The sequence below is a fragment of the Onychostoma macrolepis genome, chromosome 14 (assembly GCF_012432095.1).
Source record: "Onychostoma macrolepis isolate SWU-2019 chromosome 14, ASM1243209v1, whole genome shotgun sequence".
In the NCBI taxonomy this organism is placed as follows: Eukaryota; Metazoa; Chordata; class Actinopteri; order Cypriniformes; family Cyprinidae; genus Onychostoma; species Onychostoma macrolepis.
In genome coordinates this window covers 7,437,037-7,463,331 of record NC_081168.1, presented here as the reverse complement: position 1 = coordinate 7,463,331, position 26,295 = coordinate 7,437,037, and the positions used below count along the sequence as shown (strand labels likewise).

Genomic DNA, 26,295 nt, shown 5'->3' with positions numbered 1-26,295 from the left:
AGCATGACAAATTCCTCTCACCTATCAGTTTTCCTTGGCCTACAAGGCAGTCCTCTGCTAAACCCTCCTTTATTTTGTGCTCTTCTTGTTTTGTTATTTTACCTGGCAGTCCAGGTGTGAAGGGGTGAGGCCGTGGAAAAACATTCAATTCTGCAGGCTTGTCATGAAAGAATCCATTGATTGACCTCTCCATCAAGGAGCACAATGACAAATGGGTTAGCAATTTTCCGCCTCACTTATGGCCAACAATGCACATTTCCACTTTCACTTGCTAGCATTGAGCATACAGTGCACATACCTATCGTGGACTATGCAAACTCCGCATCACCCTTTTTACAAGTTTTCCCAAATAAATTTAAATTCGTCATTTATAATGTTTCATTGACCTCCTCAAATAATGACCCAGGTTTGCCAAGTGTTAATCTCATAGTCGTTTTTGTATTAGCATGTAAAACAAACACTAATGATTTTCTATTTCACTCAAGGATGTTATTGCATGTTCTAGCGGCTGATTGAATTACTCAGAGTGCTTTAAGTATGTTTTGGGTGGAAATTATGGAAATTAACCAATTGACCTTTGTGTTGACCTTTAGGTTAAGGGAGCTTTGTGGGAAAAGCCTGCTGTGGAGAATCAAAGACATCTATGATGCCATTTCAAATTTCAAAGTAATTTCGTCTGCATTTCAAAAATGAATTTGAGTAGCACATGAATAAATGATGGAATCTGATCATTTGTTATACTAAAAATAAAAAATCAATGGTTGGTTTATCTTATTAAGGTAAGAAGTTCCTATTCAGATTCTTAAAGTCACCAAATATCTCCAATACTTCTGAGGGCTGCAATTTTCAGGCCGTGAGTAGCTTCTGTCCTCAGATCAGACATGTCCTATAGGGATAAGCTGTCACACTGCTGGGAGCCTAATTGATGCCTCATGCTTTTGAGGAGCAATTATGGTGCCCAAATGTCAAGAGCTAATTTGTGGCTTTATAATGTGGACACATGGGCCAAGGAGAGGGCCAGATCCGGGCCCCTCTGGGAGAATCGGAATAGTTTGCTCAGCAGATGTGAGATGGCCTCCGTAAAAAGTCTGGGGGTGGGGAAGAGCCTTTCAGACGATGTGAAGTCTACTGCAGAAATTTTTTTGCCACATTGATCTGAGCTATATTGCTCATTATGATCTTTGGTTTTAACATACATCATTTTCACACTCTGAACTATAGGCCTATTGTTAATCCGTTTGCAAAAGACATGTTTAGAAATTACCAGTTTCTAAATACATGATAGAAAAACACATGCAACGTTGTAAGAGGTGTTTAAAAGTCTTAAAATGCATAACCACTAGTTGGATCGTGTGAGTTGCTCCTGATGTCTCCATAGTGATGCAAATAACAGAACAACATTTTAGCTACAGTTGACAGCTTAAGAGTCAAAAGTCAATATAAAAACATCACATCTTCATTGCCTGATTGAGGAGTGGTAAGACATACAGCACAAAATGCGGCAAGGTGATGTGCCAAAAAGGTGTGAAAGGATATTATTAACTCCTCTACACCTACAACATGTTACTCCACACAGAAAGATCCTCAGGAAACCTTGTAGATTGTTGATTCACTGTTACTTCTTATTTCTTCAGACATGTTTTATTAAAAAGGTTTGACTCAGAAGAACCATTTTTTAACAATTGAACACCACTCTTTGCCTTGTGAACTGTTGTGAATACATCAAGGAGATCTAAAGTCATATGGTCAACTTTTATGAAACTTTTATGTTGCTCATTTTGGAGTTTGACAGTCCCAGTAGTCATATACTTTTTATTGTATTGAAAAGAGTAAGCTTTACGTTTCACATTTGAAAAGACTTTAAAATTCAACGTTTCAGATTAACATTGAATATTTGTGTACATGTCCAATTAAAAGTATAATAAAGATTTGTAACATTTTTTGTAAAGATGTCCCTTATGCTCACCAAGACAGCATTTATTCGATCACAAATACAGTAAAACAGCAATATTGTGAAACATTATTACATTTCAAATAACCAGAGTCATTTTTAAATATATTAAAAGAGTAAACAGTTACATTGGAATAATATTTCACAATATTTACTGTATTTTTGATCAAATAAATGCAGCCTTTGTGAACATAAGAGACCCCCCAAAAAAACATTAATTATATAGATGTATATAACCCCTAATTTCCCCCTCCCTAATGTATTATTCAACTGATTGTTCAGCATTGTCCTTTGGCTTTAAAGAGGTCATTTACGCAGAAGCTCCAGATAAACAGTTTTCTGAGGATATTGTCAGACGCCACCCATGTGCAAACACAAATCTGCCCTGAGACTACAACTTAAAACACCAGGTGAGACTTGGCCACTTCCCCCAGTCTGTAAAGATATGAATTATGTACTATTGTAATCCACACGGACTACAAAGCTAGCGAGGCTGTATTTCCACGGGTTTGCATGAACTCCCGCCCCATTTTCGCAGCTGACAAACACAAGGCCTTGAAGATCAGAGACCCGGGACATGCTGACATGTGCTGTGGGAACACCTGCAATGTCTGATTGGGCCACAGAGACAGATCCCTCACTTACACACCTGTCTGTGAACCCATGCCACTCTCTCTCACACACACACACACACACCTATCTGATAGGGTTTCTTTGAGAGCTCTTTGAGGCCACGTCTGAGGTGATGAAAATAAGGGTGCATCCATTAAGTGCATGAGGCAGGGCTGAGAAAGGGCATGGATGAAGGATTTAAGTGTTACCTGTAAAGTGCCTCAGACCACCTGCTAGAAGGACAGACAAAGGCATCTATTTCAGCTCAGACAGACAGAAAAATATTGGTTCTTCAAGTGCCAGGGAGTATTATGTGACACGAACTCTCTTGTGTTAAAGCAGTGACCTAATAGCTACTGTGACATTTGCACAAAACAAACAAAATAATTACATAAAACTTGGGGAAACATTGACTTTTTATTTATTAAACCATGTTTATTCACTTGATCAAACTTATATATGATGATCGAAATCAGAGCACTTGTGATTTTTTAATTTTACAATTGTTTATCTTTCAGTTCTGAATGAAGCGAAGCTCATATATTGCCACTCATCCTCCACCCTCATATATATGTTGTTAACAATCACTCTATGGTTTTAAGATGGGGAAAATCCCACATTGTAACTGTTACAGGTACACTCCCATCTTAAGACAGAGCCTGGCTCACCATCACAGAGATATTGAGATCACAGACTATATCTTCATGCTTCAACATAAAATGTCCTCTCATCCGTTTAGAAACTGTGTATAGATGTGCCTCTTTAGTCATTGTTGTGGAAATGTCTCATTCAGCCGTTAAACAACATTAAGGAAGGTTTAGCCCGTGGTGTTTAAATCTCATATCATCTTCCCTATAGCTTCTTTCTTGGTTTCATGTTAAAATGCTGGTACTATCTGTCAAAGAAAACATAAAGCCTAGTGGGGTTTATATAGGAATTAAAATAATATTTGAAAGTGTATTTAAACTTTTTTTGATCTCACTATTCTTACAGACTGCACAGCAGACACATTTTCTCTTTATAACTTTGCCTGATGTATTTAGCAGGCATCATTACTAAGCATCAGCTGAGATTACTCTAACTTTGGGTTTGACCCAAAAGAAAAGGTCAGTTTTTATTTCAGTCATTGTGTAGCTGTTACCTGAGAAGGTCTCGCAAAAGAACTTTGATGCTGATGAGTGCAGGACAACCCTGGGTCTCAGCTCAGCAGCAGCTTAAAGAGATAGTTCAGCCAAAAATGAAAATGTATTCACCCTCAAGTCATTCCAAACCTGTGACTTTCTGTCTTCTGCAGAAGACTCAAGAAGTTATTTTGAAGAACGTAAGCATTGACTTGCATTGGCAAAAAAGAAGAAGAAAGAAATATCCTATTAATGAGATGACCTTTAATTTGTTTTCTTTCTTTCCTTACTTTTTATTATTATTTTATTCATTATTTTTTATTTATACATTTAAAAACGATATTTTCAGAATCTATGGGTGTCATGCAAGTTAGAACTCTATTGGATCCTTTATGTTTTCCAGATAATAATAATTTCAGAATTAAGAAATTATGTCAAACAAAACAAGCTTTTTAATGATAATACTTGATTTAATGGCCTGTAAAATATACTGTGCAGCATGCCATTCCGGGAAAACGTGCTTGAAACAAATCTATTAAAATCACAGAGTCTTATGGCATACTTCATACATTTGCAATAGGAAATCACAATCTTTCTTGCCCTCCATAATATCATAGCAGTGATAAGTAACTCATATAAAAAGAACAGCTTTGCCACTATTTCAAAGCACCTTCTACTGTTTGGTCTAATAAAAAAAATCTACTTTTAGATGTAAAAATATATATTTATATTTTCAAATAAATAAATACATACAATAAATATGTGTATCAAGAACTGTATAAATAACATCATGTGAGATGGCATCTCCTGTTCTCCACCGCCCCAGTTCTGTCATCTCTGAGCATCATGTACGCATTGTTCCTTCAAGTCCTTCTAAACCCATATCGAATATTTCCAGAGCAAAGCAGCACCATGTTTAAAACCTCCAAAAGCCTCAGTTTTGGTTTTCATGGACATGTTATGCTACTAGTCAGTTACAACCAGCAACAAAGACACCAACTGTCCCAACGTAGGGAGTCTTTCGAGACTGTTGTCTTCACCGTCAGTACTGGCCCGTGCATTTCCAGAACACATCTCAGGTTTGGACACTGTGGCCGAACTTTAGCATCTCCACCTCATGTAGAGAAGAAACTAGGCATCCTTCTCGCCCCTTAACTGGGACGGATGGTCTCAGCTGTGTCCAAGCACTTCTTTGTAAAGTTCTGGAACTTTTTCAGGGTCCACTGGTCTTGGAAGAAAGTGAGTGAACTTTTGATGTCTTCTAGATTTTGTCCCATCACGTGGCGTGCCGTCCTTGTTGAGAGCCACGAAATATCTCGCTCCTCTCTCCCCATGCTTGTAGAGATTAGAAGAGTATGTGTTGTACCAGTTCTCCTCAAACTGTTCACGGAAGACACATTCTGCAGTGAGTTTCTCCTAAAAAACAAAAAACATGTTAGTGAAGTAATTCACACATAACATGATAAAACATATATGCCATCTACTGGGCTTGAATACGAACAACAATCATGCAGGACACTTTTTGGTGGTAAAAAATATCTTAAAAACTCAAAATTCTGCTTACAGAGCCATAAAGCTCTCCCTTGTCATTCATCCCAAGGTAGAGACCACTGTCCACTCCACGAATGCTTATTAATCCAACTGCAAGGCTTATGAATTCCAAAATACCTGGAGAAGAATAAATCAATTGTTCAGGAGATGTTCTTTGAAGTCTGTACCCTCATCACACTTTGTGAGAAAGTTGAAATGCAATGCATTTTCCATCTGCATAGACTATTATTGAGTTAAAATAAATATAATTTAAAACAAAACTTCTTCAGTAGTTCTTTGCCTGTTATATTCAGAAAAGGACAATTTTCTGTAAAGACGTCTGCTGTAAAGTGCTTTGGAGTTGTTTGTTTGTTTATTTATATTTTGAAATTTAAAAAAGTATCTATTACATTTTACCTTGTTCATATCAAGGTATTGAATTTGTGGGTTCTTTAAAAGTGACCAGAAGAACTTTAAGTTGACCTATAAGAACTATAAAAACGAGAAAACCCATAGTTTTTAAAAGCGTGCGGTTAAATATTATGATTCATATTCTATTTAAACAAATCAAACATGCTGAAAAGAAAGTGGGAAGTTACCAAAACGACTGTGGTCCTTTCTCGTGCCCTGCACTGCCATCCGGGAGTATTTCAAGGTGAAATCCAGTCCTGCAGTACAACTGTCTTCTCCGCAGGATCCCTTTCAAGTGCGTTAGATCTGCGGAGGTGCTCCGTGACAGTCTCTCTGCTGGAACTAAATGATCATTCAACAGCCCGAGGTTTTCTCCTAGAGGTGGTAGGAAGAACTGTGATCCGACCTGTCCGAAACCCTCCAGGCTCTGTAAAAACGTCCCGATCTCTCCCATAGCTGCCATCACAAACCGCCAAATCCAGCAGGAGCGGTCAGAGAAACTTGATCTGGATGTGTATGGTGAAGCAATCGTCCAAAGCTATACGTTACGACGAATAATATCCATGCGAGCACGTCACTTGTAGTGGCTCCATGCTGAGCGCATATGAAATAACACTTGACTCCTGTAGATTAGGTATACAGACATATCCAGTGGGCAAGAAACTTAGTCTCTGCAAACAACTGACTTCAGACAAGTCCTTTAATTTCTGCTCTCATGCCTCGTCCACATGGTGCTTTCTGACATGAATAACTGTGGAGCAGGTATGAGGCAGCAGGTACGTGTTGTTGTGGGAAGTGCTTTGCGCAGTGAGTGGCTGCTGTGCGCGGGGCAGGTGCAGAGATCGGGCTTCTGTGGGCGGGACATCGGTTTGGTCCAGCCTTGAGTTTTTGCGCACAATCTCAGTTGTGTGCGTTTTTGTGGGTTAAGTTTTGCATATATCTGACAAGCAGAGCACAAATTAAACCGACCTACATTATGGGGAGCAGGAGGAAAACAACTTAAACATTCTGAATAACTGTGTAGATATTGTGCTGGTAGAGAAAATAAATAGATAGCTAGATAGATAGATAGATAGACAGATAGATAGATAGATAGATAGATAGACAGATAGATAGATTGATAGATAGATAGATAGATAGATAGATAGATAGATAGATAGATAGATAGATAGATAGACAGATAGACAGATAGATTGATAGATAGATAGATAGATACATAGATAGATAGAAATAAAGGTACAAAAGCTGTCAAGCTAATCTCTGCAGGACACCGACCCTCCAGGACCGAGTTTGGGCACCCCTGGTTTATAAAAATGCAGTGTATCTGTCTATATGTGTATCTATCTATCTATCTATCTATCTATCTATCTATCTATCTATCTATCTATCTATCTATCTATCTATCTTATATATATATATATAAGTATATAAGTATATATAAAGATATATAGGCCTACTACTTATTACAATTTATTTCACTATAAATTCCTATAAAATGTTATAATTATTTTACTATAGTAACTACAATGTTGTTATTAGGATATAAATAATAAAATGTACTTCTGAACCTATACAAATATTTGCAGTGGACTGTGATTAGATAACATTTGACACATTCACAAACACGCTCATGATGGGCAATGGCATAATTATTTTGAACATGTCAATTTGCCCTTGACAATAATTTGTAAATTTTTTAGGAATAGATTTCTATATTCAATTTGTAGCAGACAAATATGGGAATACTATACGAAAATCTGAGACACACACACAAACACAGTAAACCCAAACTCTCCTGTAGTATTTTAGCTCAAACTGTTTACCAAATTCAAATTTTAAGAGTGTAAAAGAAACCCACAAAAAATTAAATGGTAACACTTTAGAATACTGTTCCATCATTAATGAATAACTACACAAGAACACATGAGTAACGCAATATTAGCACTCTAGTTACTACTAGTAACTAACAAGAAACTCTGATTAATGAATTAGTAAATAATATTGCTTAGTCGAATGTGGTAGTTCACTATTAGCTAATCAGTAACCATTATTTTTTAATACCTCCCCAAGAACTACTGTATACAAGTTCATAATTAATATGAATAATGCATAATGTATAATTAATTCTAAAGTAAAGGTCATGGTAACCCACTAGTAATGACTCAAGTATTACCAAATTCTTCAGAAGGAATTACTAATTATTTGGATCAGTATTCTAAAGTGAATAACATGATAATTCTCTAGTAATGACTGAAATCATTGTAAGATTTGAGAGTTTTGTAAAGTATTGGATAGTAACTATTCAGGTGGTACTACATCCTTCTAAAGGAATTAAATTTTTTTGGATCAGTATTCTAAAGTGAAGATTGTGATAACTCCCTAATAATTACTGACGTCATTGTAAACTTTTGAGGTTTTTGTAAGATTTTGGTAATTAATTTTGCTAGATTTGGTAAGACTTAAATCATAGTGGGTTACCATGATCTTCACTTTAGAATACTGATCCAAATAATTAGTAATTTCTTCAGAAGGATGTAATAACACATGAGTCATTACTATCCAAAACATTACATATATTCAAAAGCTTACAATGAAGTCAGTCAATATTAGGGAGTTATAATGCTTTTCACTTCAGAATACTGATTCAAGTAATTAGTAGTTCCTTTAGAAGGATTTGGTAATTCTTGAGTCATTACTAGTGGGTTACCATGATCTTCATTTTAGAATTAATTATACATTATGCACAATTCACATTAATTATGAACCTGTATACAGTAGTTCTTAGTAGTTCTCCAGGATATATTTAAAAAATAGTGGTTATTGTTTTGCTAATAGTGAACTACCAGTTTCAACTGAGCGCTATTACTTACTAAATCATGAATCAGAGTTTCTTGTTAGGTAATGGTAGTTACTACAATGTTAATAGTGCATTAGACACTTGTTCCTGTATAGTAGAACCAGTATTCTAAAGTGTTACCAATTAAATAAAGAACCACTGTTAATGGACGTCTTCTCCAAACGTTGAAACATGACATGTTGAGGTCTGAGGGCTTTAACTATGACTTCTAACTATGTCCTGAATAGAAACGACAAACGACTGCAATTTCTGCAAACACAGCTGCTAATGCGTTGATGCACCATGCGCTGCTGTAGCGAGGTCGCATATTTCATCTCGCGATGAGTGAGCGCGGTCTGTCCGCGGTGACACCGTCATGATGGCCGCCGTGCGTCGCTTTCTGGCTCTTCGAAACAAGTTCACCAGCTCTACAAACGGTTTAAGCCTGTACTTTAACAGCAGACGGTCGTCGAGGGAAAGAGCAGTTCTGAGGCGTGTAGGGACAGGACTGTGCATCACTGTCGGTGGATTCGCTGTTGTTTACTACCAGCACAATGCGAGCCTGCGTGCATTGATTTCTCCGCTGCCAGCAGTGGCTGCAAAAGAGAAGGTATCTATATCTTAGTAGGCTACATTTTTAAATGTTTACGTTTGTTTTTACACTGAATATTTCTATAGCATCCCGGTTTTTATTATTCTAAAAAAAACGTAAAATCGGTGGAGTTCATGTGCCATCAAAACTGTCGCTCTCCACTAGAGAGGTGCTGAATTCGGGTTCCCAATTAATCAGTCAGGTGATACACTGTGATTCTATATATATATATATATATATATATATAAAACATATTAAAGAAATATTTGAACAAATATTATAGGTGTTGTACATACTGGACATTTTATAGATCTATACTGCTTGTGTACTATTGACTTGTGCTCTGACAGGGTCATTTTACTAGTTATGCAAATTGAGTCAACAACCATTTCTCCTGTATTGTCAAAATCTCTTGCCATTTTGCTTTCAGTCAGGTTTACATTAGTACATCAGTATTTTGATCTACATTGGTGTTTCCTAAACTACAATATTTTTCTTAGACTCATATTGTGAGAGAGTAATGTCATTAGGCCTATTAGGCCTTTTAAAGTCACTTTTAGACAAAAAAATAACAAATACTACAGGAGAAAAAAAAACTATATTCTGACACAAGGGTCATCTGCACATGTATATATCTTATAACACACATTATTTTATTTTTTTCGTTAAAAATGTGCTATTAAATCATGAGATTAATCACATTATTTATTAATTATTCTATTTTATAGGCTTAACGATGCAAAAGAACCCTCTGGATTATGTTTAAGTGCCTCTGGTACACATACTCTTGGTTTTGACTGTTATCTGATTGATCATTAAACCACACAGGATTGAATCATTCTTGTGCGACTCTGTCCGCACTGTTCCCTTTTGTTTTGTACTCTTATCTGCTTGGGTCAGACGTAACCTTGAGTTGTGGATTGAGACACAGGAATCCAGGGTTGAGGTAACTGGACACGGCAGCTTGGCAGCTGGGTCGACATTTGATGGGGGTAATAAGTAGCAGGGCACACATTCCCAGGGTGTTTGCACAGTGCCCAGTGGGCCTGGCTGCTGGCCACTGTAGAGTGAGAAGAACACTGTCCTCTTGATATTTCTGCTTGTGGATGTTTGTGTGCATGTGTGTTTTTGTTTTTTTTGTACAGGAGGAGGCCATCAAGGAAAGAGAAGGTGGCTAGTACTTTCTCCAATGTCACGTCTGTCTTATCCTGTATTTCTGTGTCCTCTAATTGAGATGTTAAATTGCTTAATTATAGGCCAGTGCATCTGCTGAAGATGAAGAGGTTTCGATGTCAGCCCATGAGCACAGGTTCAGGCTCTTCAGTTCACTGGAGTTTGATGGACAGCTTTACATGACTCCCCTCGACTTCATTGAGTCCGTCACTATGAGCGAACCAAAGAGTGAGTCGCACAAACAGTTAATAATCCTTCTTAGAACTCATTATTGTGTAACTATAGACTACCACATGAAGCTCTCAGAATCCTAGTGGCTGACAAATGGCAAGTAACACTGATTGACATAAATAATTGGCCCTTCGTGGGGTGTTTGATAGACAGGTCATCTGACCAATGACGCAGAATCTGCCATTTTTGTCTGGCAAACAAACCAGACAATAGAGTATATTAACCTTGGTGGACTTGAACTTGAAAAATGATGTACTGACATCTTTAAGCAGTTGAAACAAGATACCTGCTGATGTCTATTTGTGTTTATTTCGTGCTATAACTTGTAAAGAGGAAGTGATAATCAGTTCACGTGCCACTTGAACTGAGGTGATCTGTCATGAAACATGAAAACATTTTACAAATGACAAAATTTGAAAGCTGATATGAAAGCATCAATTACCCAGCTAACAGGAAATGTTCTCAGAACTTTGACTAATATTCTGGAAAAGTTATGAACAAACGTTCTTCTAGTAATGTTACTAGAATGTTTATTCAGAGTTATCTGGTCTTTAATAATGTTCTCAAGACATTAGCACAAAAACATTACTGTACAATGCATCATTCATGGAACAGTTTATTTCGTGTAATGTTTTCATATGTTTCTACTTGTTTCAGGATATTTTGTGAACTTTTAAAAGCAACGTTCCTGTAATGGTTACAAAATGACAAAATGGAATGTTACCGTAATGTTTGCATAACAAAAGTTCTAAAAACCTTTAAAAAACTGAGTGTTTTGAACATTCAGAGAACAATCATAAATAATGTTTTCATATCTTAATAGGAATGTTAGCAAAAGCTGGACAAAAGGGCTTCCTCCAATTGACCTAGCCATTCTTAGTTAAAAGGATTACCCCCAATAAAAATGATCATAATTTACTCACCGTCAAGTTGTTTCAAACCCGTAGAACATGATTTGTCTGTTGATCAAAAGTGAAAACCTGAAGAAAGTGCTAGTTTCTGTGTTCAGTGGAGCATTTAAGCTTTAAAAGGAATTTAAAAGCACCATAAAAGAAAAGTAACAGTGGCTAGGAATCACAAATCATTAACACTAGTGTTTTTGTTAACCAGATAAACCAATTCATTTATAAATCAAACCCAAAAGGAAGTAAGAATAGCATATTCTTTATTTTTTAAAATGAATTTCAAACAGCATGACATTAGCAGTAAATAAAGCCAGGATTTTCATTTTTGGATGAACTATACCTTTTATGACCAATATTTGCCTCAGTGAGGAATAACCCTTTTATCTTAAAAGCAAGTAACCCTGCAGGCATAAAATCAACATATGTAGCCGCAACACCTGCATGAAGATAGTCATCTCTCTCTGCCAGCATGACACTTATGAGCAATTTCTGTAACCAAAATCTGAAACCAGCTAGACAGACAACTTCTAAACATGTGTGTCAGGTACCGTGGATCTCAGCTTATCTGAATTCATTAAGTTCATATCTCACATAAAGTGGAAAGGCACTGAGATCGGCCCAGATGGTCGAGTTGATATGCTCTATAAATGTATTTTCAGAACCCAGCTATACTTGTAGAGGTGTTGAGTTTCAACCAGTCATGTTTGCTGCTATCTGAAACTTGGACTTCCTGGAATGTGCAGACGAGAGTAAAATGTGAACTGTAATATGGCAGGCAAACATTGCATCACCATCTTTAATGGCATATGCGTGACGGAACGAATAGTGATATTTACGGTTTTATGCTGTGGCTGTAAAACACAATTTGACTGCATTATATAAACAGAAGCTACAGTTTGTATCTGAACCTTGTAGTTGTTTGTTTTAAGTGTTTGTTTTTTTTTGCTTACCACTGTAAATATTTGGATTTTTATAAAAAAATTTATTTCTATATTTATTAAATTGTATTGAAAACAAAAATTAAATGTATTAAATGTAATCTCTTTTATTTAATAAAGAATAATTCTATCTAGCTATCTTTGGCAAGTAATCATGCATTTCAGGAAATTGCACAGTCACTTACATTTTCAGATACGAAAAATAATTATTGTACATAAAATAGTGTGTTATGCTATATTTTTGACCCATTTTTATCTTTGATCTGCTTTCATTTAGAAATAGTTTTTATAATACCATAACTAATTCTTATATCTGTCTTCATTTTTTTTTTTTTTAGAAAAGAGGTTTTGGAGATCCCTCGCAAAACAGGTTTGATTTTTCTTTAACTGTATATTTATCTACTTCTGAGATTAGAAAATGTGAATGATACCAAATGTGCTTTTGTAAAAGGATCTAGACAAAATTCTGTCAGATACACCACCTGTTTGGAAAGGATCATCCTGTCTGTTCCGAAACCTGCGGGAAAGAGGTGAGATCTAATAATCTTGTTATGTAAATTAATTTGTATTGTATAATGCAGTGTATAATGCTTTGTCATTTGATCATTGTTTACTACAGTAAATGCCTCCAGGCAACTTGACTTTGAGAGGATCTTTTTTCAAACTGCCACGTGTGTGGCTATCATTCTAAATACAGTTATTATACAGTAATGGGCAAATTATGGATGATGTGCTTACAATTAAAACAGATATTGTGATGTAGTTGCAATTAGGATACAGTTTTTAGCGTGCAGATGCTTAGGCCACCCACATACACAGTGTTATGAAAGTCTGGATCCTGAAACTTGGCCTCATGCAGCAGGAGAGTGCACAGGCTGTAAATACTCTCTTATCTCTCAATCAGTCTGACATTACTGTGACTTTGCTCTGGGATAATCACAGATAGGAAGGTGACAAAAAAACACCCAGTGCATAACATGTGGTATGTCGTTTTGAATAGAAAATAATCACACACTCAGCCGAGGGGTGCGCCACGCTCACACAGTCATACTAATCCATAAATTACCCAGCTTTATATTACCCTGAGGTCTTACTTTCTAGACGTGCTTCAAGAAAAAGCAGTGTTTGCTTATCGTACTAGACATATCAGCAACAATAGACGAATTAAAAGGAAATGTATGGTATTGCAAGATTTCTAAAAATGACATTGGCCACAATGTTTAAAGAAAGAAAGAAAGAAAATGTAATTTAATCTATTTTATATAATGTATTTTTTTCAGGCCATGTGGACTTTTGGCACAAAGTTTTTTTTTTAAAGAATATATATTCATATATATATATATATATATATATATATATATATATATATATATATATCTCATGCAATTTCTAATTTAATACAGAGTAGTTAAAAATTACGAGAAAATGTTCAGCTTTTAACGAGGGGCTTTCCAAGATGTACTAACAGTACATTCCTTGTAATGTTCTTTCTTACACTTTAAACACTAAAACACTCCACATAGTGCATGATATCTCTGCTCACCGTTGCTCTTCTTGAGTGCCAGTGCCTGGATTTGGGCTTTTAATCCGGCTGTTAAATGTTAAAGCTGCACTTAGGTTAAAAAAAAAAAGAAGATAGGCTTGATCTGTGAACAAAGCTTTACTTCAGAAAATGAAAAAAGCTGTTTGAACTTTGCAGTGTTGAGACTTGTCTTAGTGGCAGCCCCGTATCACTCTGGACAGTATGAATTCTAAGAATGGAGTTGGATTACATCTCCATCACTGACACTCTATATGAATTGTTTCTGTGGAATTCTTTGTGTTCTGACAACTGTTTGAGCTCCTGGGCTGGGTTTCTTTCTGCAAGACTGAAGGTGTGTGGCTCTAATGAAACCTGTCTGGGATCCTAAAAGACTAAATGTACAGGCAGCTGCTGATCTCTTAACTTAGGTTTTGAATAGTGTAGGTATACATAGGGCAATCAATTTATCACAAATAATCACATAAATGAATATTTGCTAAATAAAGCATGTAAATTAAGATAATATAAAGACTTATAGCAGATGAAGCACTGAATAGATATTACAAAAAGTTGTACTTCAGGCATAAATTGCTCTGATGGCATTGACATATGGATCTGGGGTCATGATATTTTTTAAATGCATTTAAAAAAAATCGAATCTAAAAGTACTGAATTTAATATGTCCAAATGAATTTAAATTCAAATGAATATAACATGATATTTTATTCAATTAAATGTAAAATATGTAATAAATCAACACATTAAAGTCACACGAATATACATGTATGCATATGCTTATATGTTACATGTTTTGAGTTTTCACAACAAGTTTATACAACAAAAATTTGAGAATCTCCCACAAAAATAAGTTGAGCAAACTCAAAAATCTGCTGAAGCTGGTTGCCTTAAAATTTTAAGTTGGCTCAACTTTTTTTTTTTTTTTTACAGTGTATATGTATTACAGTAATATTACAGTTTTTACTGTCTTTTTGATCAAATTAAGTGAAATGTTATTACAAAATAAAACTGTTTTCTATTTGAATATATTTTAAAATGGAATTTTTTTCCTGTGATTAAGCTGAATTTTCCGCATCATTACTTCAGTCTTCAGTGTCACGTGATCCTTCAGAAGTCATTCTAATATGCTGATTTTCTGCTCAAGAAACAATTACCATTATTATCAATGTTGAAAATAATTGTTGCATATAATACATTTGAACTATTATTTAATTGTTGCATATAATACATTTGAACTATTCACAGCATTAGCTATATACAAATACAAAATAGTGGTGAATTCACGAATCAAGGTGGCCTGAAATGTGAAAATGTATCTTCTCTATTCTGTTCTACCTTTCTTCATCCGTTTCCTTAAACATTCCAAAGTCCTTTTCCCACAGCACTCAAAGAAGCCCTCCTGAACTATCTGTGTCCAAGTCACTATCATCTCCTTCAAACAAAAGCTTGGGAATGCTTTCAGTGGCAGGAACAATTCTCCTTAAGTCTCTCCTAGACAGAGACCTGACAGTTGCTCTTCCTTTCTTCTCCTCTCACACAACAAAGGACTAACAGACCTCAAAAAGGAAAACAAACCCACATCAGGCATCTGCAATCAGTTACAGATCACTTGAGAATGTTTTACACCTAAGAAAATAAACAGAGGGGAACTCAGGAGCCATTGGCCTGCTCTAATTTTGTTTGGGTTTGTGTCCAGCCTGGTTACTTTTTCGTTTTAACGTCTTTGTTTGTGCAAAGAGAACACCAAACAAGAGAAAAGAACGGGATCCTCTTAGATCTTATCGATGTAAAAGAAGAAAGGTTTAAATGACATTTGATGGTAAAATTTATTTTGATGGCAGGTTCTGGGATGTTGGAAAACAAGCTTTTTTTGAGCTCTTAAAAGGAAATGTTTATGTGCTGTTTTTCAGGTGTCATCGCTTACACAGAGTATCTGTTTCTACTTTGCATTTTGACAAGTAAGTTTGTCTTTAGGTTTAACCCTCCACTGCACGCTTGTTTAGCACAAACAATAGTCATGAGAAATGTAGCTGCATGAAGATGCGTTATATGTCTTTCTTTTGTCTTCTAGAGCCGCATGCAGGTTTTAAAATAGCTTTCAACATGTTTGATGCAGATGGCAATGAAATGGTGGATAAGAGGGAATTCATGGTGGTACGGTTGGTTTTGTTGTTGTTTATTATTAATATGAGCGTCGGAATGCCTCAAGATAAATTTCTACTTTTTTCATTTAGCTGGAAGAGATATTCCGCAAGAAAAATGAAAAGAAAAAAGAGCAAGGAGGAGATCCTGACCGTTACTCTCAACTGGTAAGAAAAACATTTCTGCCTTCTTACCAAAAGCATTTTACAGTCCTCAGTTGCACGAGCACATTCTTTTGCCATATCTTGATTCGATGTGTAGGTATTTGAAAGTAATGTAAGGAAATAGTTCTTCCAGAAAAAGAAAATTCTATCATGATTTCAAACCCGTAGTTCTTTCTTATCTGAGTAACACCAAAGGAAAAGTTTTGAAGAATGTTCACACTGCTCCATTCAGTAAAATTAATAGTGCTCCATAAAAGCAGTCCATACGTTTCATGCATTAAACTTCAAGATTTATAAACCTATTTGATTGCTTAACATGTGGCAAGACTTTAGCTTGCTTAGATGGGGTTTAAAAGACTTACTCTTTAGTAATATCAGCGATTTGATGGCACTAACACTGAGGTGAGAACAAAACTTGATCTAAATAATGACTATATTGTCTTCTTTAGAGCTGCTTTATAGTTGTAAATCAAATTGTTTGATGGACTTTGCAACATCTGCACTGTTATTGAACTGAATTGAATACACTGAACTGACTCAAGTTGAACAATGACATACTGTCCACAGTAGAGTTACTCATTACCGAATTAAATTGTATTTGTCATATTTAATGAAGTTTGCATCTGTTCCTTCACTGTTAAGCTGCACTGTTAATCTTTGTTGTATGAAGAGCTATATAGTTAAAAATAACTTGACTTGAGGAAGAGACTGAAATTGCTTGGCAGCCATGGTCACCATTCACTTTCATTGCATGCTATAAATTACAGTTTTTTTCAAGTGACTAGTAAAGTAACACATTACTTTTTCATTTACAATAAAATATTGAGTTACTTTTTCAAATAAGTAACAAAAGTTACTTTATTTTCCCATTTATTGACTGACAGCTCTCCTGTCCAATGCTGAAAGAAATCGGGAGTGCATGATGCTTACTGTAATTCTAGACTAAATGTGGACATGCATTTACTCATCTCACCTGCAAAAAAAACAGATTCAGTGTTCCTCAAGTAGTAGTAAAATGTCCTCGGAATATGACTCACACCTACAATAATTAATTATATTATAATTAATATATATATCCTATGCATTTAATCCCATTTTATAAACAATGTATTTGCTGCTGACATTTGATGATCCAGTTCATTCATACTAATAAGCAAAAATGACCTTTTTTTTAGTAAGGTTTGTTTGAGCTGCGCCCTCTACTGTACAGATGTGATTTCCATCTTCTTCAGTCTGAGGCTTATTCATTTCACTTTTGGTGTGAAAGCGCTTTTACATTGGCCAAAAGCAGAACTTTTTATATTAAAAACAATCAAGCAAGCCCAGGCCCTGATTTAAAAAGTAATGCAAAAGTAACGCAATGCATTACATTCCATAAAAAGTAACGTAATGAATGAATTAGTTACTTTTTTAGGGAGTAACACAATATTGTAATGCATTAATTTTAAAAGTAACTTTCCTTAACACTGTTATCATCTATATCTATCCATTATCTGCTATGAATTTCTCCTTTTGTGTTCCACGAAAGAGGAATAAAGTTATAAGAGTTAGAAATTTTTGGATGAACTATTCCTTCATTTTTTAACACATCTGTTGAAATAGAAATCCACGACTAGTGATTTTATTGTTGCATGTTCTTCTCAATCACATTTAAATATGAGAGATAATGTAGTGCATGATTCATGCATGTTGATTTGAACAAATTTGCACAATGAAAATATGAATATCTTTCTGCAGAGTACAAGACTACAATGAGTCTCTTATCTCTCATGCTGGGGAAATGCTGATTATTATAGATTGTGTTTTGAAAAACATGCTGAATGGTGATTTGATTTGATTTGATTTCTTTCCTGTTCTGCACGCCATCATAATCTTCGGTGTGTGAGAGTGTGGAACTGTATGGACATCAAGGATCTGTCAGCAGCAATGTATGTATCTGTGTACTAAAGAATCCTTATGAGTATGATTTGTTTTTAGCATGTGGTCTGTGCTTGATTGAACTTGTACAGTCATGAGCAACAGCAAACATGCATGCCCGTTGTAACCACTAATGTTTATGCAGCTTCACCCTAATTAGTGCTCAATAAACCAGAAGGGTTACATCCACATTCAGTGGCTTCTTTCAGACAGTCAGTGAGCAATATTATTTTACATACTGAAATGTTTGGATAGGGCGTAACAGAGTGACCCTCACGCATGGCTCACTTCCAGAGAGGAGGGACAATGCAGCTCTAATGGGGCTCAGTCTGAAATGCAGCTCTATTGTCTAGGAGAGCAGAAAAATCATCCAGAGGCTGAAACAGATGATTTATGTTGCTTGTCTACTGTCAGGAGCTTTCTGCCAAGGAATGGTCTCACAGAATCACGTTAAAAGGCCCTCACCTGAAGAATGGCAACTCTCCCTGGACCCCCATGTTTTATTTTTACAGTTGCTTGAAGAGTGGTATTTGGGTTTAGGTTACTTCATGCGACGGCTTGACCATGAAGAGTTTTGTGTCACTTAGAGTTGCAGCTGAGGAATGAGCCAGTCTCAGCACCAAACAAGAGAAATGAGAAGCTCTTTCAGCTCTGTTCAGTCAATGTTTGTCTGTGTAAACCACAATATACTTGTGCTGATTTAAAAAATATAATAATACCGAACACAATCCACTGTTTATCTTGGCAAGGACATAACTGGATTGATTCAGAGTGCTTGTTTACTGACTGAAGCACTAAGGTCACGTTCACACAGCAGCAGAATATGATTGTCTGTCCTGTATTTTAGTGTTTAATATGGTTACACTCTTACCTTGATACCTTTTCAGGACTCACAACTGCATTTTCGGTGAACAGTAGAGGACAATTAGGTCTACTTTACACTGCACATATCTTGTGTGTTTTCATCTGTGGTTCTGCTGACTTATGGACAGAAATATGAGCTGTGTTTTATATTGATTGGTTTGAAAGCACAGTTTACGTAAGTGAATACTTAAATAAAAAACCTAGAAAACAAAACAATAACAGATCTAAGATAAAACAGCACTGATCACATAGAAAGAAATTCATTGGAAGGGTGCAATGAAGTTTACTTCGCATTATGTTGCATTAATTCAGGTGGATTTTGCATGTGGAATAGTCTTTCACTGTATTGTCTGAATCTTGTTTTGGTGAGTTTTGATAAGCCTTTAATATTTTCACCTCTGATATGCAGGTACTTAAAAAAGAGCAGCCTCAGTCTGAACCCAGAAGTTTCTGGGATGTTCTAAGGCATGGTGCGAGAATAGTTCTCTTTTCAGATCTAATGGAGGTACAAGTATCCTCAAGCTCATGTTTTCTCATTCGAATCTCATATTACCCGTGGCCATTCCCTGTACCCCATCCCATGTGAGGTTCTGCCCATTGTTTTGTGTGTTTTTTTTTTTTTTTTTTGCGGTATCACCATTTTCATTCATTAATGTCACTACACTTCATGTTGTTACAGTTAGATATTAATAAACAGTTCAAGACCTTAAAATGCATATGAAGGTAACTGAACCGCACAATAAATGATATTTGGCTTTATTTTTGCATGTCAATAAAAATTATTATTATTTGAAATAAAATTATTGTTATTGTATGATATTGATGCTATGATATTGACGATATCTAGAATATTATGATAATGCAAGTTTCCGAAATACTTTGTAGTTGACATTTTAAGGCATCTTTGTTAAAAAGACTATGAGATACAGTATGCCTCTTGTTTTTGTAATGATACATTGCTGCAAAGGAGCATTGAGGTATATCTTGTATGCAGATTTCTGCACGAGCAACCTGTTGTTTGCGTGGCATGAGATGATGTCGGCTGCTCCATGATGTGTCTTTGCTCTATCAAACATATTAGTACATGTGCATATTAGATTTACAAGACTTTATAGATAGGAATAGGAATAATTCTGTCATCATTTACTTGCCCTCATGTTGTTCCAAATCTGTGATTTAAAAAAATAAAAAAATTTTATGCAGATCTAATTTACATTGAATGTAGGGACAGGAGCTTTCAAAATGCAATAAGTACTATAAAAATATCTCAAGAATGTGCTAAGGAGAGCTAGAGTACCATCATGAGTGTGAAAAAACGATGACAGAAATTTCATGATCCCTTTAATCAATATTCACAGCTAGCTGAAGGCCACCAAATCAAAGGACAATTGTTTATGTGTGTTTTTAAGATGTATGATAGAGATTTTGCTTTTTTCAAGTCTGATCTCAGTTAGTCAATTGCTTTTTAATTAATATTTTTATATTTTTCTTTGCCAATTTATGTTCATTTTACGTTTATGTGTTTGTATCTGTGTTGTTTATGTTGTGATATGTTATGTTTATGGCTGTAGAGTAATATCCTCATCAAGCTACTTATTCTGTGACAAATTTTGCTCCCATATTCAGTTTTTACAGCTGAATAATGCATTTTCAAAATTTGCTTTCACAGCACGAACCAGAAAATGTCACCGACACAACTCTGCTGGTGCATTTCTTTGGAAGAAAGGGCAAAAGTGAACTTAACTTTGATGACTTCTACAGGTAAGTGACAGATTCCATGACTTTGACCCAAATCGAGACTGCTGGATTTCCTTAGTCTTAAATTAAGTTTGATCTCTATCATGATGTTTAATTAAGTTTCTGTAATACAGCCTCAGGTTTCTTCATACTGTGTTTTTATACATGTTATTAATGCATGACCCCTAAGAAGGCCTGAGGCCCTCAGTGAGGATGTTGTATTGGTTTTAAAGCATGTTGGGATGGTCCAGTCACTTAGTCTAGTGTCCTACTGAGCGAGTGATGGCATCTCCTCTTAACACAGTGTGTCACACTCTGTCGGCAGATTCATGGACAACTTGCAGACAGAAGTCCTTGAGATTGAGTTCCTCAGCTATTCCAAGGGAATGACCACCATCAGTGAGGAAGACTTCGCTCGGATCCTGCTGCGTTACACCACAGTCGAGAACATCACAGGCTACCTTGAGAATGTGCGTCAAAGCATACCCGATGAGAAGGTAATACATTTGCTCTGTACACACACACACACACACACACACACAGGAAAATCAGGAGGCTTTCCAGTCAAGCGCTAGTCACATTTACATTTTATGGCAATCTGCATTTGCCATCAAAATAGTAAAATCTAACAAAATATTTTTTAAGAACATTTTGCAAACATTCCCATTATGTTATGAAAGTGCGATTTCTGAATGTTCTTGGAACAGAACATTCAAAACATTCAATTTTTTATTTTATTTTATAGTTTTGCAAACATTATGGGAATGTTACTGAAATCTGAAATTAGTAATATTTAAAAAAAATTAATGTCCAACTAAAATATTTAAGAAAAGCATTAAATGAACATTGCATATAAATCATGTTTTGAGATCAACAGACCAGATAACTTTAAACAAATGTTCTATTAACGTTACTAGAACAACTTTTGTCCATAACTTTTAGAGAACCTTGCCAGAACATTAGCCAAAGGAGCTAGATTGGTATGAACTTACTGCTTTTTCAATCACATCAATTTGTCAATATTCTAATAGTTCTACTCCTTTATTTTTATCTAAGTTGATGTATTTTTCATGAATGGGTCTATTCAAATCATTGCATAGCAAAACAAATACCACCACATAGTAGAGAGAGACAGATATTTATAATCTGAGTGATGCCGGTGTCTTTTTTTCTTTAGGTTGTTTCCCTTTTTGCACATTGACCCTCACATTATGAGGTTAGACTCTTTTCAGCTGCTCAAAGAGGCTGTTGGTGGATGGCCATTGCTATATAAGTGGTTTTTATTCTTAAGTTAAGAGATATTGCAATACAGCTTAACTTGTAAAACCACCAAAGCGTCACATATTACTCATTAGATCATTTGTACAACGCTTGTTGTTGGTTGCAAGAGAGGCTTCAGAAAAAGACGTGGCTCTAGTGCCTGGAAATGGATGAGTGGAAATCAAAAGGGCCGCTGTTTGGGTAATCTGCTAGCGCTGAGATATTTTGGACACATCCCCTTTTGTTTTTATGTATGCAAGTATCAGGTTAATCTTCTTTAGAAGAGTCGACAAGCTACCCGACCTCTCCTTAAACAAAACAATCTAAACGTGTCGACAGCTCAAATTGTATAGGAGCAGGAGAGCTGTGTACTGGGATTGTTTGACTTTGCTGTTTTCTGTCTTGGGATCTTTTATCGCTCTTCAAGGTCCCACAGACACTTTAGACACTTGTGTTGCATTTATTATTCTGAGACCATAGCGATATATTTTGAAATTCATCATTTTATGTACTAGCTCTCTGCATGAGTTAATTATCTTAATTATCTTTCCTTTGCCCAAAGGTTCCTCTTAAAAGGAACACTGATGATTTCATCTGATGTAACACTGATTTTCTCTTCTAGGGCATCACGTTTGAAGAGTTTAGGACCTTTTTTCAGTTCCTCAACAACTTAGAGGATTTTACCATTGCCATGCAAATGTACAACTATGCAAATCGCCCAATTGGACAAGGTAAACATATAAGCCATTCGTATAATCCATTTACTCCTGAAACTGTTGTGGGTAATGATGTTTGGTTCTCACAGATGAGTTTGCACGTGCGGTCTATGTGGCCACGGGCCTGAAGCTGTCACGACACCTTGTGAACACTGTTTTCAAGATCTTTGATGTGGACCATGATGACCAGCTGAGCTTCAAGGAGTTCATTGGGATGATGAAGGACCGGCTGCATCGTGGCTCCTGGGTAAAGATTGATGGTTTTCTCCAGTTGTTTAAATGCCATTTTTCCAGCTTTCACAGCAATTAGAATAGAGTTATGATCCACTGCTGAGCCTTAAAACAGGTTTCTGAGATCCAAGTGGAGAAAATCAGGTGGTTCAGAAATCTGGTTTGAGGATTTGAATGAACACATGGCATTAATGTTTGTATCTGGGAGAGATTTGTTTGTGTTTTTAATATGCAAACCAACTGTTAGTCACCATAACACATTTCGGTTTGACAGGATAGATTTTTTAAAACACATTTAATAACAATTTAAACTCAAATTCAAGTTAGTCATTACTGTCGTACTGTTGTTAATAGATTTACTATTAATATTATTACACTAACATTAAATTGTTTGTGTCAGTAGGCTACGACTTTTAATAAATATTAATGTGTTAATTTAACAAGGACACTATAAATTAATCAAAAGTGACAGACTTTAACATTGTTACAAAGAGACTTCTTTTAAAATATCTTACAGACGCCAAAAGTTTTGTATATACAAACCCTATATTGCTGTCTTTCACAGCGTTATTTCAACAAAGTAAATGCTTATTGTGGGTGCAATTTTGCTGACATCTAGTGGCCATTTATTGTTCATTTAGTATTCTAGTAGTCTCATCAACAGCATTTTGAAGATAATGTTTCTATTGATGACATAAAACCAAATTATCCTTTATATTATCCACGTGAACCCAGGGATATAAAGGCGAGGAGAGATTCACATCCTTTAAAGCCTGCATGAAGAAGGAACTCACTGCTAAATAGGTAAGTTCATGGTTGAATAGAAAAAGAATGAAGTGGGTATTATTCAGTGATTTTAGTTTGGCTTCATGATATTGCCTTGGAGAATTCCAAATGAATGATACTGAAGTACAGCGCTAGCACTGCTCAGCATTCAGCCAAAGCTGTTTCTCCAGCATCAGATTACTCTGTAAAATTAATGTCTGCTATCCAGAGATACAAGATACCAGCCTAACACAGTGTGTTAGGACTTAACACAGTAATAGAATACAGTGCCCAACCCACAAGAAAAAGGCTTGCAATATAAAACACCTAAAAACAGGGAACAATTAGACTTACTGTGGGAATATTTGCAGTTTGAGTGAAATAACAGGTGTTGCTATTTTTATAAAGCGCATTGGTATTCAAAGTATCACCTGTTAGATTCAGTTATGATGTAGATAAATCATCATTTGATATGCCGTTCGTCTCTATGTCTTTAATTTGTGCAGGTCCCGCTGAGTGTTTCTCTTCACCCTCACATCACACTGAAGAAATCTCAAGTTGGATTAAAGTTCTCAGTGACTCAATGCAATTATCTACCTGACCTGTGTCAAACTCTGTAAGATAGAAATACTGCCATAATTAGATTAACACATGCTACCTCCCTAGACTGTAGTTACAGCTTTGTCACTCGGCTGGCACTTTCTGAACTCTTTAAAAGCCATTAACTAAAAGGGATAACACTTTAATGAAATAGCCATGATACTTTTATTAATCAAAGAGTCATTTATTAAAGGTCTTATAAATTTAAATGGGTCCAGTGCCCACATTTTGGGATAAATTATGTTGTTTAATGATTTACAAAGTAGTGTCTTTATGTATGATGACATAAATTTAAGTGAAAAGTGCTGAATTCTGATGGCATGTACAGTTATTTATTCTATTTATTGATCTATTTTGTGTAAAGAAAAAGTGCTCTTGGGTTTTTATGCCTCTGTAGTTCTGTATTGGCAATGCATTGTTTTTTGCTTCTCAAGGAGTTATAAGCCAGATAATCTTTCCTTACAATGAGGACATTGCTAACATAGTTTCTCTGAGCTTGTCCACTGCCCACCACCCAGATCAGCTTACACAGGGTCTGACAGTGCTGAGTGCACACAGCAATAATGAGTCCTCAGTAATCTCACAATGTGCTACACATACAGATCCCTCTCTCCACCTCTTTCATGAGTTTCTTACACTGCCGCTCCTTTAAGAAACATCTTACGAAGCCAAAACAACAAACGAGAAGAAACCGAATCCCTCTGAAGTCTAATCAGGCCTGGTTTCATGTAGGTTTAGAGATATGATACCCATCTCTGTGAATGATTTTATAACGGTTTTAACTGACGTGTCTTCAGAATACTGACAGTGCTTTAGGCTTAAGTTGTTTCTGATTGTTCTTTTTTAGGTGATTGAGCATATTACAGTCTTTTTGAATATTACAGTGTGCGGTTTTATTATCATTGTCTTAAGTAATATTATAGGGGAGGCCAGGGCTAGTTGTCACACATTACTCTAGTGAATAATTCTCAGGGTGTTTATTTCTTCTTTTTAAAGTCAACATCTGTGCAGACATTTTTAATTATTGGCAACAAAAAGCTTTTGAACAGTATCATCATTATATCACCATAATTTAAGACAGTTTTGAACCAACGTAAAACAGGACAACAGGCATTTGTTTATCTCGACCTTTTACTCAAAACTTCGTTTTATTATTAACTTTTGTGACAACTGCCTTGTGTGACAATTAGCTCCAGTCTCACCTACCATGCTTTTCTACAGAATATAGGCCATGTTTTAGAGCTTTATAACCTAAAATTGCTCATTTAATTAGCCATTTCATGTAAATCTTTTAAGAAATGAAGACCATCTTTTTCATTCTTTTTAACTTCTATATTAGTGTGCATCTGTTGCTACCATTATGTGAAGTATACTTTTTATGCATTAGTATTCAGATTGCTTAAAAGGTTTGAATAAATTTAAAAACCACAATTTGTGTCATTTCTGGTCTGTGTTCTACAAAAATTAACCATGGTTTTACTCTATTAAAAGTGTATTAACCATGGTTTTCTTTTCTTTTTGCATATTGATTACCATTTGTATAACCATAGTTTTACTACAAATACCATGGTTAAACTATGTAGCCAAACCATGGTTAATTTGTGGTTATAGTAACCATGTGTTTTTTTTTTTTTTTTGGTTTTATTTGTAGTAAAACCATGGAATGGTTGCTTGTGTCAGAAGACATGTCTATGTTATTATTAATTTATTTAAACACGATGAAGCCATTAAAAGATCTCGGGGTTCCTCAGACAAGCAAACCGGCTTTGGCTTGTTTAAGCGCTTTTTATCAGCAGAAAATGAACTAGCCTACTTAAAGTCACATTTTTATCGCTGTATTATTTAATCATAGTGTAACAATGTAAAGTGTTATTGAACGTTGGTGTGACATCAGATTTTGTAGTGTGAGGACACATTGCAGTATCAGTAACATTTTTTTTTACTATTTTTACTATATACTAGATATAGAAAACCTTTGCTAAATTATAGCAGACAAACCTATGGTGATGATACAAACCGGCAGAATCAGGCTTTAATGTAGTAACACCTCCACTGCATC

At 35.6% G+C, this 26,295-nt stretch overlaps 2 protein-coding genes across 5 annotated transcripts; one reads left to right on the top strand and one right to left on the bottom strand.

The window, feature by feature from the left end:
- Positions 1-4,183: 4,183 nt before the first annotated feature.
- fgf20b (fibroblast growth factor 20b) lies at positions 4,184-6,538 on the bottom strand. Its single transcript, XM_058798324.1, is given in 4 exon segments — positions 4,184-5,100; positions 5,249-5,352; positions 5,814-5,848; positions 5,850-6,538. Coding segments are annotated over 4 exon segments (624 nt in total). The 5' UTR covers positions 6,089-6,538; the 3' UTR covers positions 4,184-4,854.
- A 2,162-nt stretch (positions 6,539-8,700) lies between these two features.
- On the top strand, positions 8,701-25,661 carry micu3b (mitochondrial calcium uptake family, member 3b). 4 transcript variants are annotated; one of them, XM_058798912.1, is made up of 15 exons: positions 8,702-9,071; positions 10,310-10,454; positions 12,639-12,670; positions 12,752-12,830; positions 15,751-15,798; positions 15,912-15,994; positions 16,075-16,149; positions 18,033-18,074; positions 19,337-19,432; positions 20,597-20,688; positions 20,990-21,161; positions 22,547-22,655; positions 22,730-22,887; positions 23,607-23,675; positions 24,143-25,661. In XM_058798912.1, the coding sequence occupies exons 1-14, from the start codon at positions 8,838-8,840 to the stop codon at positions 23,673-23,675; spliced, it is 1,434 nt and encodes a 477-aa protein (XP_058654895.1). In that variant the 5' UTR covers positions 8,702-8,837; the 3' UTR covers positions 24,143-25,661. The 4 variants fall into 4 exon arrangements, with proteins under 4 accessions (XP_058654896.1, XP_058654895.1, XP_058654898.1 ...); XM_058798913.1 differs by lacking the exon at positions 18,033-18,074 and having other exon boundaries at positions 8,701-9,071; XM_058798914.1 differs by lacking the exon at positions 19,337-19,432 and having other exon boundaries at positions 8,719-9,071.
- Positions 25,662-26,295: the final 634 nt, after the last annotated feature.